This window comes from Typopeltis vanoorti, chromosome 6, assembly GCF_054136105.1.
Source record: "Typopeltis vanoorti isolate ZY-2024b chromosome 6, IOZ_Tvanoo_1.0, whole genome shotgun sequence".
Classification (NCBI taxonomy): domain Eukaryota; kingdom Metazoa; phylum Arthropoda; class Arachnida; order Uropygi; family Thelyphonidae; genus Typopeltis; species Typopeltis vanoorti.
The window spans coordinates 46060702-46078466 of NC_143554.1; the positions used below are offsets into that span (position 1 = coordinate 46060702).

At 34.3% G+C, this 17765-nt stretch overlaps 1 protein-coding gene across 1 annotated transcript in view; it reads left to right on the plus strand.

Annotated features, from left to right (window-relative positions):
• The window catches only part of LOC150105429 (26S proteasome non-ATPase regulatory subunit 11-like), a 324220-nt gene that overhangs the window by 73380 nt on the left and 233075 nt on the right, over nucleotides 1-17765 (plus strand). Inside the window, exon 3 of the mRNA XM_090393957.1 lies at nucleotides 9198-9322. Within this exon, the coding sequence (XP_090250083.1) occupies nucleotides 9198-9322 (125 nt within the window). The remainder of the gene's footprint in view (nucleotides 1-9197; nucleotides 9323-17765) is intronic.

Consider the following 17765-nt stretch of genomic DNA (forward strand, 5'->3'; position numbering starts at 1 on the left):
ATGGATTCAGTTTGAATTATGAATGTGGATGTTGTATTATGTTTGTGTTAGTCACCTATGAAGATAATCTCATAGTTAGGGTAATTAGATGGCATCAGCATTTGGAAATAACTAGTCAGAAAGGGCAGCATAGTTGTCTGAATTGGGAGAGCAATAAAGACAGCATATGGGCTTTTTCAATTGAAGGTGAGTTAGCTGATCTTATAATTAGCAGGATTTTCCTTACTGAAAACTTAGATTTTTCATCCCACATGCAGACAAATTGTGGTTTGATTATTAGTTGTCCAGTTTTTCAGAGGCTGTTGATGTTTATACCAGAATAAGCTGGATGTGAAAGTGTTATCATGCCAAGAAGCGAAGAATCCCGAAAGGATTCTTCGCAACAATAACATAGACAATGAGACTTTACTTATTTCTTGTCTTTTCACCATGTAAATTTGTGCACATAGTGAGAAGACACATGGTATTGGTGAGGACTAGACTGTGTCCCGAACAGTAGGTAATTACCATTATAATTAGTTTTACTCTTTCCTTTAAAATTCCCCCAAACATTTCTATATGTCTGGTATTCATTTCCTACTCTGCTGTTAAGATATCAAATAAGGACCAACTCTTGTTTTGTGTGTGTGTGTCAGATGCCTTCTCTCATGACTTGAAAAAATTCTCCACTTCTTCCTTAGTAGAATCTTCTTTGGAACCATATGTACAAATAAGATTCATTATTCAATTTCCTATTTTGATTGTCCCATCATATTACTTGTGTGTGTGAATATATTCTTTATATATGAATATGTATATTTATTTATGTATGTCTATATATGAAAGATTATATATATTAAAAATGTATTTAATACAGTTGAAGATTACAATTTCCCAAACTTTTAGGAAGTTAATCATTTACTAAAAATCTAAATTTTTGTCTAACTTACTATGACCTCTGAATGGTCACTTGTTCGAGAAAAAAAAAATTCTATAGAATTCCTCTCAAAAATTAAGACATAAAACTTGAATTTTCAGACATTGTATGTCATTTTTCAAATATTTCTCTTACTGTGAAAGATAATCAAATTCCTGACATGTACCCTCAAGGGGTGTACAGGTTGTGATAGTACTACATACAAAATTTACATCATTACTAACTTCTTATCTACAATTTTTCTCTAAATCAATCTGTTAAATGTCAAGATGCCAACATGATCAGATCTTATATTTCTATCTTCTAAGGCACTTTTTACTATATCAATCCACCTATGTCATGGTCTTCCTCTGGGTCTTTTCCTACCAACCTGGCAGAGAACACTTGTTTTGCTAATCTTTCCTCTCCCATTCTGTTTAAGTGACCACACCACCTGAGATTAGTTCTTAACACATTCCTGGATGCTAACAATGTCAAATTCTTTCCTAATATGCTCATTTTTAATATGATATTGCCATTGATGCCATCTGTTCATGCCCCTAATCTTTCTCAGAACTCTCATATCTGGTCTCTAGTCTTTGGTCAAGTATTTTACTTCTAATCCAGGTCTCAGATCCATAAGTTAAAATTGGTTTGAAAACTGCCTTGTATACAGCTAATTTAGAGTTTTGACTAATTTCTCTCTTATTCCATATAAATTTATTCAGTTGACTTTCTGCCATTTGATTCTGTTGTCTATTTCCATATTTAATTTACCATCTTCACTAAAAATCGTGCCTAAGTAGCTGAAATGTTTTATTTGTTCTACAGGTTCCATTCACAATGCAGTTGATATTTTCAAAGCTTCTGCCTATTTTCATTGTCTTTTTATTGCTGACTTTCATACCATATCTATTACAACAGTTATTCGATTTAGTCAGGGAATCTTTCAGACTTGTAGTGGATTTATTTAGAAGTATAACATCATCTGCATAAAGCAAAGAGTTGAGATTAACATCTCTAATTTTGATATCAGGTTTAATACCACTTTCTCTCATAATGTGATAATGTACATTCTTGTCTGACACCAGATTTACATTAAATAATCTTCCTGTAATTCTAACTGCTGACTTACAACTCAAATAAAGACCAAGTATTGCTTGATATAATGCCCCACTGATACCATACAACTGTAGCGTTTTGAATAGCTTCTTTCTTGGTACCTTGTCATATGCATTTTCCAAATCTACAAAACTTAAATACAGATCTTTGTTATATTCCCATGATTTCTCAACAATTTGTCGTAAAGTGAAAATCTGATCCTGACAACCTCTTTGGCCTGAATCCAGCTAGTTGTTCACCAAGCTTCTCTTCTACAATCGTTCTCAACCATTTCTCAATTATACTTGCATAAATGTTACCAAGAATGCTCAGTAGAGAAATGCCTCTGTAATTCTCACATTCAGTTTTATTTCTCTTTTTATATATGGGTACTATGAGAGCTCTACTCCAATCATCTGGAATTCATGCCTCTGTCCAGGCCTTCTGAACTATGTAGTTCAGCTGCTGTAAGATTTTTATACCTCCATACTTGAGCATTTCTGATCGAATATCATCTACTACTGCTGCCTTTCCACATTTCAGGATTTTTCTACTTAAAGTATGGTTATCTATTCCAGATTGCATGCCTGTACAGTGTTTTTTTTCCAGTGTTGTCACTGCTTGTTTCATTTACCTTTTTTGCCTGCATATAAGACGCACTGGCCTATAAGATGCACCCACTTTTTTGCACACATTTTTTAGGAAAAAAACTTTATCACTGAATATTATAATGAAATTACAGTATTTCAAATATAAAGTAGATCTAATTTCAACAAATACCTAATCTAACTAGAAGGAGTACCCACCTTTTAATCTTCTTTGTCGAAACCCAGAAATTCATCTCCAGAGCTAAGTGAAGAGACACTTGAAACCTCTTCTAAATCAGAATCTGAATCCTCATGCAACAAATTATCCTCTGTACCATCCAGTGCATTACTAATGCCACACTTCTTAAATGATTTAACCACTTTCTCAGTTTTCACAGCATCTCATGAAGCTTTGACCCGCTCACAAACTTGCAAAAATGCTAGGCCTCTTCCTTCTTCCTGATGGCATAACCTCAAAATCCGAAGACTGCATCTAGCTGTTCCATTTCTCCTTCATAAATCCCTTAAATGGTTTATTAATACAGACATCTAAAGGTTAAATCTGACTAGTTATTAGCCTCCTGGAATTACAGCTGACTGAGTTTTCAATTCCTTGAGTTTATTTTTAACATATTCTGTTCTCTGAGAATCAAACTGATCCCATGCTAGCAAGGCAGGCTTCTTCAACAGTACTCCAGGGCACATAGACCAAATTTTATCTATCTGTAACTTCATTCCTCCTCCATTCATCCAGCCTTTTGATCCACTGAACTCTACGTAACTGGAATGCTCTCTCACACTGCAAGGAAGCAAGAAAGAAATCGCATAACTTGAAACAGAGAAAATGCCCAGAAATGAAAGTAATGAAAAAACTGAGTATCGGTGTATAAGACACACCCTGTTTTTCAGGCCTATTTTTAAAGAAAAAAAGTGCGTCTTATACGCCGGCAAATACGGTAATTACTCGTTACATCAAGGATATCTTTTTCTCCAGTTTTCGCATCACCTTTATCATCTCTAATTCCTTTTACAGCACTCTTTCCACCATTTCTGAGCTTATTTCAACAACCTCCAGAATATTTTGCCACCTTCTTGATATTTATTTTCTATGTTCTTACCATGACTAGAACTTACTAAAACTAGCTAAATAAAAGTCTTCCCATGACTTTTATTTAGCTAGTTTTACTCAGTGTTTAGCTTTCTTACATTTGTCTCTGTATTCTCTAAGACAGTGCTTCTCAAACCTTGTGGATGTAAAGGCCCCCTTGGAAAAATTAAAATATAATTCGCATCGAAATAACCCCATCGGAAAAAAAATCGTAATACTGACATATATTATAATAATATTTATTGTATTTATATTCAATACAAAACGTACACAGCGAATATTGCAAAAATCAAATGCAAATATTACATTTTTAGCATCTTACATATTTGACATGGCACACACTTAGTCTTAAACCATTTTAAATTCATTTTTTCATGGCCCCTCAACAAAACTAACGGCCCCAAGGGAGGCCGTGGCTCACAGTTTGGGAAGCACTGTGCTAAGAGCACAAGCTGACTTATTTGCCAGGAACTTTTGATGTGCTTTCTTCTTTTCCTTCACTGCCTCTTTAATTTCCTGTGTCCACCATGGAGTTCTGATTTTTCTATCCTTGCAGACAACCTCACCACATGTCTCTCTGGATGAATCAATGTTTTCTTCAGAGCTTGCCACTGAATCTCCAAGGTTGTTTGTTTGCTGTTCTCAAACTCATTTTTTCTTGAATAATGTTTTGTATTTTAGTCTGCAGTTCACACCTGCGAGCTGCTCAACATTTATTCATCTTAAAACTTTCTTACATGTTCTTGTTTTCAATATGAAATTCAATTTTATCCTGCTGAAGACAAAATAGTGATCACTTCCAATTTCAAATCCTCTGTACTGTACCATTGAGAAAACATCACTGTCAACAATAACATAGTCAATGAGACTTTTCGTCTTCCTTGCCTCTTCTTTCCATGTGAATTTGTGCACATTTTTATGTTGGAACATTGTGTTAGTAACAACCAGTCCATGTCCTGAGAAGAAATCCAACAGGTATTTGCCATTGTTAGCTTTGCTCTTTTCTCCAAATTTTCCCAAAATATTTTTGTATGTGTGGCAATCATTTTTTACTCTGCTGTTTAGATCCCCAACCTTGGCCAACTTTTCATATTTCATTGTGTCAGTCGCTTTCTCTAAAGCCTCAAAGAATTCCTCTACTTCTACCTTAGTAGAACCTTCTGTGGGACCATAGGCATATTGTCTAGTTCCCTATTCTTATATTTGCTCACATCACTCTACTTGAAATTGCCTACCATTGAAGAAGATGAGACTCGTATCTAGTATTTAATACTATGGCTACTCCTTCTCTTCCTTGATTGAATATAACATTTTGTATTTATTGTTCAGAAAGATCTCACCAGTTTTTATCTTTTTTGTTTCAGTCACCCCTATTATGTTGATCTGCTATTTATCCAATTATTCAGCAAGCTCCAGTTCTTTGCCATTCAGGCTTCTAGTGTTGATAGTACAGATCTTGAACTGTGCTGATGTTGAGTTGGGGATGTGTTTTAGGATTTGCTCCAGTATCTGACTTTTCGCCCTGGTTCCCTGGTGAAATGGCAGCCCTTGTTTAACTGCGCACTGCCCCAGCCAGCATGCAATTCTGTCATGTTGTACCATTATTTTGTATTGTGGTTTAAGCCAATAAGAATACAATTCGGTCAGCTAAATCCCAAATTGCCAGCCCATTCTCGTTCATTCAATTTCCAGGTAGCTACCTAACAGGGTGCACAACAAGAAGGTGAGGATTAGGTCAGAAGCCCTGTCGGCTCTCCATATTCCTCTAAAGGCTATGTGAAGGTCTCCTTTCAGTTTATACAGCATTCACCCTTATGCATCCCCTGTGAAAGATTAAAATTTTTCTTGCAAGAATTTCCATCTGACATTATAGCTTCTTCAGGTTTACTGTCATTTATGAATATTTCACCTGGAAAGACAGCCTTAATAATTGATTGAAAAAATTGTTATAGGCTCACCTCTATCTCTCAGTTTAGCCAAGTTTTATTTAGAATTTCTTGAAAGAATTTTAAGTCTCTTCTAAACTTTCTCTCTGGCTATGCTGAGATAAGTAGATGATTTCTCAATTTGGGAAGGTACTTCATCAGAGCTTCCTATCTACATTAAATCAACAATTTACATCCTGGAATTAAGTTTACTTTGGAGAAGGAAACATCAGGAGCAACATCTTAGATGCGTACACCAGATGTTAATCTGATGGCTTGCTTTCAATGTCTATCTGCTATATACGACTTCTGCACATTGATGTTTTCCTGTCTCTTCTGAACACCATTCATATAAAAAATATTGGACTGTAAAATTCATGCTATCTAGAGCACATAAAATTTGCTTATCTGAAATATCTTTTCAACAGGAATTAGAAAGTATCAAATTTGAGCCGTCTCAAATGGTTATAACCCAAGAACACAAAATCATTAACAGATCCCTTCAACCTTATCTTTCATCTTCCAATCCTATGACTTCTTATTTTAATCATATGGGAAGATCAATTAAAAACATACTTCAGGATGTCAGAGTATGTCCTGAATATATTTCAGGATACATTCAGCAAATCAAACCTTATAAATCTGGCCTTGCTCGTCATGGAATTGACAGTACTTGCCAATGGGATCTACTGAGATGATACCAAATATTTTTGTAATAATAAATTTGAACATGTATTCAGAAAAGTGTTACATCAGCCTAACTTAAATCATAATGATTGCCTTTCTATTCTTTTAAAAGTTTGGGGAATTGTTATTCTAAATTGCATTTTGTATGTATATATATATATATATATACACACACACACACACACACACACACAAACATGCACATACACATTTATCCCATTGGAGTTTTATCCTGGCTGCTACATGACTGCATTAATTTTCTCTGTATTCCAATTTCTGTTATTGTTTCAACCCAGACTTGATGACATTTTATGACACATAAAATGAAATATTTGTTGAAGATATTAAAAAGTCAGTATTCCATATTTTGTCTTTATGCAAGAACAACAAAACTGTTGTTCTTGCATAAAAGGAATCAGAGATAATAATAGTGATATGAAAACTGAAGATAAGGATATCCTAGATGCCTGGAAAAACTGTTAAATGAACCAAGCAGTGATAGAAGTCATACTAGAAAATTTTCAAGAGGAATGCAAAGAGGAGTACATATCAATACTTGAGGTAGAAAGAGTTGTAAAAACATAAAATGTGGAAAGGTAGCTGAAATAGATGATATTCAACCAGAAATGCTCAAGTATGGAGGTATAAACGTTTTACAGTGACTACTCTGAATAATTCATGGGCGTAGTCAGAAGGTCAAATTCTTGATGATTGGAGTAGAATATGTTAAAGTACTCTTATAGTACTCATTTATAAAAAAGGAAATAAAGCTGAATGCAAGAATTAGAGGAATTTCTGTACTAAGTGTTCCAGTTAAGATTTATGCAAGCATACTTGAAAAGAGGTTGAGAAAGATTGTGGAAGAGAAACTTGGATAAGTACAAGCTGTGTTCAGGCCAAATAGAGGTTGTCAAGATCAGATTTCACTTTAAGACAAATAGTTGAGAAATCATGGGAATATGACAAGAATCTGTACTTAAGTTTTATAGATCTAGGAAAAAAGCATACAGCAAGGTGTCTAGAGAAAAAAAAAAACTTTTCAAAACTTCTTCTTCTTCTGCAGCTTTTCCCACTTAAGTAGGGTTGCTGTTTGTGGTGAGTCTCCTCCACAACCTCCTGTCTTGGGCTGTAGCCGCATCCAAGTTCTTCATCCTCAAGTCCTCCTCCACCATCTCCCTTCATCTCTTCTTTGGCCGTCTGCGTTTCCTCCTCCCCTGCACATCCATCTGCATGACCTTTCTTCCCACATACTCTTCCTCCCTCCTCATCACATGACCAAACCATCTCAATCTCGCCTCCTGTATCTTTGCTCCTAAGTTCGTAACTTTCACCGTTCCCTTTACATAGTCATTTCTCAGACAATCCTTTCTGGTCACACCACACATCCACCTAAGCATTTTCATCTCTGCTACCTCCATCCTGCTGATGTTATTTTTCCTCAGGGCCACAGTATCCATAGTGTTTCAAAACACTACCAGTATGTGGGGTGAATGGAACATTATTCTTTGCAATACATAGTCTATATTTAAGTTGTCAGTCCACAGTTAGAATTGAAGGAAATACAGGAAGATGGTTTTAATGTAAAATCTGGGGCAAGACAAGGATGCAAGTCATCTCCACTCTTATTTCTCATCTATATGGATCATGTTATGAAAGAAAATGGCATCAAACCAGATATTAGAACTGGAGATGTCAAACTTAGCTCTTTGCTTTATACAAATGATATTGCACTCCTAAATATATAATGCAAGTTTCCAGGATTCAATAACTAAATTGAATAATAGCTGTAACAAATTTGGCATGAAAATTAGCAATAAAAAGACCAAAAATATAAAAATAGGCAAGAGCAGAAAACTTTACATGCATTCTGAATAGTGATCCTGTAGAACTAGTAAAATATTTCAACTATTTATGTACAGTTTTTAGTGAAGATGACAGATTAAATCTGGAAATAGATTAAATTAAATTAAACCCACCATACCAGATTAAATTAAATCTGGTATGGTGGGTGGCCAGTTGAATAAATTTATATGGAGTAAGAGAGAAGTTAGCTAAAATGCCAAACTAGCAGTATACAAGGTAGTGTTCAAACCAGTTTTATGTTATAGATCTGAGAGTTGTAGCAGTGAACTAATGGCATCAATGGCACAATCATTAAAAATGAAGATATTAGAAAGGAACCTAGCATTATTAGCATTCAAGAATGTGCCAGTACAGCTAAGCTAAAGCTGCCAGAAATAGAATGGGTGAGGTTAGGAAAACAGGTGTTTGATGGTAAGAAAGAGACCAAGAGGAAGACTAAGGTCCACATGGATTGATTCATTTGGAAGCATCTTAGAAGCACGAAATGTTAGATATGACAATATTGGAGTGCTCACAAGTAATAGATTGATTTGAAGGAAAATTGTTGATAGGATATTAATAAAAATCTAAACTTAATCATGTTGTGCTGTCATAGTAACCTGAACACCCCTTTATGGTACATATCAGGAAATTGATGATGAACATAAACAAAACTGTTACTTATATAAAATTGAGCACCCCCCCCCTCCCCTACACACAAAAAAAAAAAACCTTTGGAGTCTTAGTCATACTTCTCTTCTGTCCAGCACTTTATTACATTCTCTCAGTCTTTCCTGATAGCTAATGTTTCATTGTCCTGATAATACTTTATTTGCCCTTGTTTATAAATCCTCTCCAGAATTTATTTTTCTCCGGTAAAATCCAGATAATGAAATTTATCATCAGTATAATGGTCCTCACCAGTGTTAGAAAAAATGTTTTAAACAATTTATAATTATAACTTTTTAATAAAATTTATGAATACAGCAACTTTATTTAGCATACAGGAGCGGGTTTTTTTTTTTATGAAAAGCAATGTTTTTTTGGTCTAGAACTTGGAAAATTGATCAAGTCAACAAGAACTTTTCTAAATCGTATTAGTAAAGCCAAAGCAGCAAAGTTAGTAAGAGCTCTTGTTGATCTCTACCTAGATATGGGGACAACAACCGGGATGGAGGTAAATGTTTTAAATAAATTGATTTCTTATTATTAATTATTGTTTACAAGATGTGTGAAATATATGCATTATTTCTTTCTATTATTTCTATTATATTTTTTGAGAATATCTAGATCAGTGATTCCTTTTAATAGTGGCCTTTATAATGGGTGGTCTTTGATATAGTATTCTCTACAGAATATAAACAGAAAAAAATGGAACTCTCATCGTAGTTATCAGAAATCAAATTATAAAGTACGTTAGTAGAGTTTAATTTACTACCCCCCCCCCCCCCCCTTAAGGATTGGATGATTCAGAAGTTCTGCTATGAAGTAAACATGAAATTCGATCAAGTGTTGTGGTAAACTCATACCAAGCAGTGAAAATTATTTACCATTTGAAGATAGCTGTAAACATCAGTGTGCAGCAGTAGAACTCAAAACCAATGCCATTCAGATTTATGGAATAGAGGTGTGTCCACTTGGTCATCACATTATGAAAGAAAGCGGCATTAGGCCTGATATTAGAATTGGAGATGTCAAAGTGATTATAAGTAAAGTTATTATTATACCTCACATGTGACTTAAAAAGATGAAAGTGAGAGAGAGAGAGAATTTAGATTGCACTTCTGATGAACAGACTGTATATCTGTAGAAAATGTGACCAAAACAGAATGTGTGCATGGAGTGGAGAAAATAAAGTGTCATTAATCAAAATGTAGAAAAATACCAGAAAATTTCAGGAGCCAGTATAACTGTGGTCTTCTACCTAGGCTAGTCATAAATACTGTTATAACTTGCACAACACATAAGCCTTTAATCTATCAGTAAATCATTGACAGCTTTCAGTACATATGAACCACATATACAACATTCATATATAGCACTCAATGTTTGATATGTTCCCCTTTTGCCTTCATGCATGATAAAGTCTGTGAGATTACATATCGATGGGAGCACATATAATATCCAATGGAAACACTGCCACTACTCACTCCAAATCCACCTTCAGGCTGATATGCTGGGGTGTAATTTTTTGCAGGCTGCTCTCTCTCAAGCTCTGACCACAATTGAAAGTCCAATGGATTCAAATTGGGACTTACAGACGAGGATGACATAATCTCTACTCATATTCATCATCTATATGAATCACATTATGAAAGAAAGCAGCATTAGGCCTGATATTAGAATTGGAGATGTCAAAACTTAGCTTTTTGCTTTATGCAAACAGTGTGCTCCTGAACCCATCTAATGCAAGTCTTCAGGATTCTCTAACTAAATTGAATAACAGCTGTAACAAATTTGCCATGACAGTCAGCATTAAAAAGACCAAAACTATGAAAATAGGCAGGAGCGTAGAAAACTTCAGCTGCATTTTGAATGGAGATCCTATAGAACAAGTAAAATATTTCAGCTATTTAGGTGCAGTTTTTAGCGAGGATGGCAGTTTAAATCTGAAATAGACAAAGAATAAGTGAAGCTAGTGTGGTGGGTAGCTAGCTGAATAAATTTATATGGAATAAGAGAGAAATTAGCCAAAACATCAAACTAGCAGTATACAAGGCGGTGTTCAAACCAGTTTTCAGTTATGGATGATCAGCGAGTTGGGTTAGAAATCCAATGGCAGAATCCTATTAAGATTAGGAAGGAACTTAACACCATTTGTATTCAAGAATTGGAGATGAACTTATAAAAACTTTATATCAAAGTGTATACTGAAGTCACTAGAAGTCAGAGATAAACATTCCCGAATGGCTGTATCATCATGAAATTCCTGACATGCACCCTCAGTGGAGGATATAGGATATTATGATAGTACTACATGAAAAATTAAAGATGCAAGAAGTTATAGTCTTGGTTTCATCCTTTATCCAAGTGTAAACAAAATTTGCAAAAAAGTGGTGAAATCACATATCCTTACAATATAATTCTATGCATTATGGGAAGAGTTTCCATAACCAAGTGGAAAAACTTCTAACATCTATCTCTAATCCAGAGTATTTTAGCAAAAGTGTAACATCTTTTGACTACTTGTATATAAAAATATGACTTCTGCATTATTGGCTCCCATTAATGAGATCTCAATGAAGGTTGAAACTGGTCTAGGTAGTGGCCCTTCTCATGATGCATAGCATCATACATGCCATTAAGGATATGTGCATTGTGTTATGGGATACTGAGGCAATTGATGTTAAATCATTAGCCTCTATATACAAATAGCTCAGTTGTGAAGTGACTTCACATGCAACCTTTGTTTGCTTGCACTTGTATAAAGGATGAAACCAAGAATATAATGTCATCTTTAATTTATAGTATAACTAAGTGGAAAAGCTTTCAACAACTACATGAAAAAAAAGTTACATCATCACTAACTTTCTATAGACAATTTTCCTCCAAATTAATCTGTTATTTATCAAGACTCCAATATTATTAAATCTTATATTTCTTTCTTTTAAGATACTTTTTACTGTATCAATCCACCTTGATCTTGGTCTTCCCCTGAATCTTTTTTACTTGCCATCTTGGCAAAGATAATAGATCTAACACATTTCTGAATGCTAACAATGTCAAGTTCTTTCATAATTTAAGACTAGAGATCATAATATCTATGATCTCCAGTTTTAAATCAAGTATTTTATTTCTAACCCAGCTCTTATATCCGTAAGTTAAAATTGTAATAATAAATTTAGTTTAATCCTTTATCCAAGTGTAAGCAAACAAAGTTTGCACCTGAAAATATCTTCAGGACTGAGGTAAGGTGGTGCAACTCCAAGCAAAGGTGGACCAAGCTCTCATCACTCCTTGTCTCAGTATCTCCCATAATGCAAAGCACATCTCCTTGCGGACATGTATACTGCTGTGCATTAAGGGAATGGCCACTACCCAGACCGGTTTCGACCTTTATTGAGGTCTCGTCAGTGGGAGGCAGACCCAAACGTGGAGATACTAAGGCAGAAGCAATAGGAGAGGTCTACCACCTTATTATTGAATTGCTCTGGATTTAGAGAAAGATGTTGGAAGTTTATTTTGCACTTGGTTAGACTATAATAAATTTAGTTTAATCCTTTATCCAAATGTAAGTAAACAAAGTTTGCACCTGAAAATATCTTCAGGACTGAGGAACACTGTGTTGTATACAGATACTTTGACTAATTTCTCTCTTATTCCATATAAATATATTGAATTCCTACAATACCAGCTCACTAATTCTGCTGTCTATTTCCATATTTAATTTGCATTCTTCACAAAACATTGTTCCTAAATAGCTGAAATGTTTTACTTGTTTTATAGATTTGATCTTCTGACCAAGCCCTTTAGAAATTTGCAATGTAGTCACTGCAAAACTTTCATACCACCATATTTGAGCATTTCTGGTGAAATATCATCTGCTCTGACTGTCTTTACAAATTTCAGGCTTGTGTTAGCTTTTTCTACCTCAAGTAAGGACACACACATGTACACTCACTCACTCCTGTTTATATTCCTCTTGAATATTTTCTACCTACACTGTTTTATTTAGCTATCTCTCAAAGTAATTACTCCAGGCACCTAAAATATCCTTATCTTCAGTTTTCATGTCACCTTTATCATCTGATTCCTTTTACATTACTCTTTCCCCTATTTTTATTTCTCAATAAGATTTTTCAATAGCCTCGAGAACATTTTGCCATCTTCCTGATCTTTTATAAATTAGATTTTTCAATTATATTCTTGATTTAGAGCTATTATAGTTCCCATCTGTAAAGAGGAAAGAAGCTGAATGAGAATTCTAGAGAACTTCTCTTAGTGTTCTAGATAAGATTTATGCAAGCATACTTGAACAGACTGAGAAAAATTTTGGAAGGGAAACTTGGAGAAGAAGCTGGATTTAGGCCAAATAGAGATTGTCAAGATCAGATTTTCATTATGACAAATAGTTGAGAAATTATTGTAATATAACAAGGTCTATATTTAAGTTTTGTAGATCTGGAAAAGGCATATGACAAGGTGCCCATAAAAAGCTTTTGAAAGCGATACAATTATATGGTGTAAATGAACATTGTACAGAGATATGTATCAGGTGTAAGACAAGGATGCATTATCACCACTCTTGTCTATATGGATTGTATTATGAAAGAGCATGGTGTTAAGCCTGATATTAGAATTGGAGATGCTTAGCTCTTTGCTTTGTACAGATAACGATTAACTCCTAAACTTATCCAGTGCAAGTATCCAGGATTAACAGCTTAACAAGTTCGATATGAAAATCAGGAAGGACCTTGACACTTTTAGCATTCAAGTGAGCAGGGCTAATCCAAGGTGATATGGTCACGTAAACAGAGTGAGAGCAGAAAGATTAGCAAAACAGAGTTGTGGAGAATAGTAGCAAATATTAGTAAAATACGTCATCTTTCTTACTGATGTTCAAGGGTCAAATCTAGATAATGGGAGCAACTTCGACCAGTATTGTGACTTTGTATTTATTTGGATGCTGAATAAATTAAGATGAACTGGCAGTTTGGAACTTAGTTGACTGAAGTATATTCTGTATTCTAAACTACATAAATATTACAATGATTAAATGTAATCAGATATCATGCTGGTTGGGGCACTGCCCAGTTATAAAGAGACTCTCAATGTTTTTATTAGTGAAGCTTGCATAATAATGAAAAGTCAGTTATTGAAACATCTTCACCAGAATGGAAGAAAAGCACCTCTACCCAAGAAATTTTGATTTAAAGAACTGAAACTAACAGAAGAATTGAAATAATATCATATCAAGATAATTAGTGTCTTTGAAATGAAAGGAAAACAGTAGATGTGGTAGTCAACTCGTAACATGGAGATAATACTTCTTGAATAGAAGCCAATTTCAGGTAAAATGATATTGGCCATTTCAGTATGGAAACTTAAGCAATGAGAATTATTTCTACCTATGGTTCCACAAAATTCAAGGAGGAAAAAACAAATTTTTTTCACTGGAAAGAGTTGGTGAAATTAAAAACTATTTTTGTTGGACATCGAAACAGCAGAGAAGAAAATCAATCCCAGACACGAAGAAATATTTTAACCAGATTTAAAGAAAATTACAGGAATAATAAAAATGGCAAGTATCTAGTAGATTTTTCTCAGGAAATGAAGTAGTCATTACCAATGCCATGTTCCAGCATAAAAATATGCATAAATTCACATAGCCACATGCATAAGAAAAGGAAAAAAGTCTTACCAGTTAAGTTTTTTGTTGATTGTGTTGTCTTTAGATTGTTCCAAGATATGGGGTTCTCATACAATAATAATAATATAAGATATACAGAGGATTTGAAATAGAAAGTATACCACTTAGTTTTGATCAGGATAAAAATTAGTATTAGGTTTTTTATATGTGGTTCCCTCTCACGAAAGGTTATTTTCAAACCTATAGTACATTTGTACTGTGGGTGGGCTATGGATTCCTCCCCTCTATTTTTATTAATTTTTATGTATTTTTTGTATTATTTTTTGACATAGTCCAGAAACACTGTTCTAGAGGCCAAACATGGAACTTTTTCAAGCCACTTCTGGCCACCAGTACTGGGGCAGTGGTCTCGCACCAGATGATGAAATTCATCTCCCACCTTAAAGACAATCGCAAACATCTATGCCTGCAATGTGATTCGAACCTGGAACCTATTGGTTTGGAGAGTGGGTACACTAGCTACTCGGCCAACCTGGTTGGCAATGTAAAAAGAAAAATTTGTACTAAAGTTTTGAACTGATTCAAAGTTGTAGAAAGTTTTTCACTTGGTTACAGAGTAAATTATACTTGCCAAAAAATTATGTTCTTGTTTAATCCTTTATCCATGTGCAAACAAGTAAAGTTTGCATGTGAAGTATATTCATGACTAGGTTATTTGTATATAGAGGCTGATGACTTCACATCAATTAGTTGCCTTAGTATCCCATAATGCAAAGACACTTCCTTTTGGATGTGCATAATGTTATGCATTATAGGGGGGGTCACTACCCAGACTTGTTTCGATCTTTATTGAGGTCACATCAGTGGGAGCTAGATCTAGGAAGATACCAAGGTTGAATTGAGAAAACGTGCAAACTTTTTTGCTTACATATGGATAAAGGATTAAAAAAGAATATAATTTCTTGGCAAGTTTGATTTGGATTTAAAGTAGAATCGCTCTCAGATGAGCACTGTAGACTCAGATATACAAATGATATTGAGATAAAAGTAAAGTGGTTTGAAAACAAGAACCTTAGAAATCTTCTTCTCTCTTCAAGGATTAGGCATTTGCCTGTTTCAGCTTCACATGTCTTTCCATCTTGCCTCTGATCTTCCTTTCTTTCTCTCTCTCTTTTCCTTTGGTCTATATCTATCCACTGCTTTTGATAGCCAATATCTTTCCATCCTAAATAGATGTTCTTTCCATTTTTCTACATTCCTTGATCTTTTTATTTACATCAGGGCTATCCAACCTTAGGTAATCCGAGGGCCGCATTAGAGAAAAAAATTATCTGAGGGCGACAACACAATGCGTATCTAGTAATATGGTGAGTAGCAGCAACACAACCTCAAAAGCTGAACAAACGAACAACACTAATCGTGCGTTTGAACATGCGCGTTGGAACAAAACAGTGTAAGAACGCTTCTTTGACACATCTAATATTTGAAAAACGCGGGTATATAGTGATGTAAAAACACCAAATAAAATTATCAACATCGAGATTATCGATTAGTGATAGAATTAAAATATCTAATACGCATTCGATTCAAATTGTTATTTTATTTTTTTCGCTCGTGAAAATCAAAACCCACAGGCAGTGCTTTGGAAAGCCCTGATTTACATTATAAATATCTAGTTCTTTTCTGATGTCTTCATTTCTTATATGGTCCAGTTTTGTGCATCCTTTTATTGCTCTTAATCTCATCTCTGCAGCTTGTATTTTACTTTCATCTTTCTTTTTATAATTTTACAAAGTAATGGCCACTGTTATATGTTTCTGAACCATATAACAGTGACCATTACTTTGTAAAATTATAGTAGAGCTTCTAGTCTTGTTTTTTTTATTCAGTGTCCTTTTAATTTTCCACAGATTTTCTGAAATTTCTTTATTTTTTTATCTATATCTTTATCTTTTAGATATGTTATTATGTAGCCTAAATAATTCAACTGTGTTATCTGTTCTATTGTTTTATTTTCTATTACTATTTTTGATCTAACATGATCTCGCTCTTTAAATGTCATGACTTTTGTTTTCTGTTGTGAGATTTTTAAATTGTATTGTTTGCTTATTTTGATTAATTCATAAACTGATTTTTGAAGGCTGGTTACTTTACCAAGTAAAAAAATTTTATAACTCACATGGTTGAACCTTAGAGATGGAATAGAAAAATTGGAACAAAATGTTAATTGATGTGTGATCAATGATTTAAAAAATAATTCCATAAATGAATGAATGAAAATCTGCTAAAAGAAGAAATCTAGTTACTATATGTAAGTCAATCGAGTTTTTAGCTATTAAGTCAATCATATGCTCTTAGGAAATATAAAAAAGATTTAGAAAAGCTAAGTTATATGTAACTTAGCTTTCCTAAATATTTTCCTAAATAGTAAAAGTAGTTGAAAAAAAATCTATGGAATATTTTGGAAAGAATGTATAGGAAACAAATATTGTGGAAATAGTGAAATGAGATAATTAAAGGTAATACTAAAACCAAAAATAAAGATATCTTGGATGTCTGCATAATTACTTTGAAAAAAATTATTAAATTGGATAATAAATGAATGAACAATGTTAGAAAATATCCAGGGGGAAAGCAATCAGGTAAACATATGAATATTTAAGTAGAAAAGCTATCAAAAACCTGATATGTGTAAAAATATCTGAAGTAATGACATGTGACCTAAAATTACTATTATTATTACTATTACTATTATTACGGGCAACTCCAGGGAGTCATTGGACTCATCGAGGGAGGCCCCAAATCATATTCATCACAACTATTTGACATTCATACAGTATCTATCATACCTCGCCTTAAACTCATTCACTGTCACAGCATCCACCACAGACTCAGGGAGCGCATTCCACTCATTCACTACTCTAAAAGTAAAGAACCCAGCTCTAACACCTTTACTAACCACACTTTTGCCCAGTTTCCATGGATGTCCCCTAGTCCTCCCACAACCAGCCCTGTTCTCAAAAATATCTTCTGAATCAATTTTATAGAAACCCTTCAGTAATTTGAATGTCTCAATCATATCTCCCCTCCTCCGCCTATCAACCAATTTTTGCAACCCACAAATCCTCAACCTGTTCTCATACGGTTCATTCCACAGACCTGCTATCATCTTGGTCACTCGCCTCTGGATCCTCTCCACCTCCTCCCCATCAAGAAGAAACCTAGGTGACCAAATCTGAGCACAGTAGTCTAGATGGGGTCTTATCAAGGCTCGATACAGAGGAACAATAACCTGCTTGTCTCTGCTTGT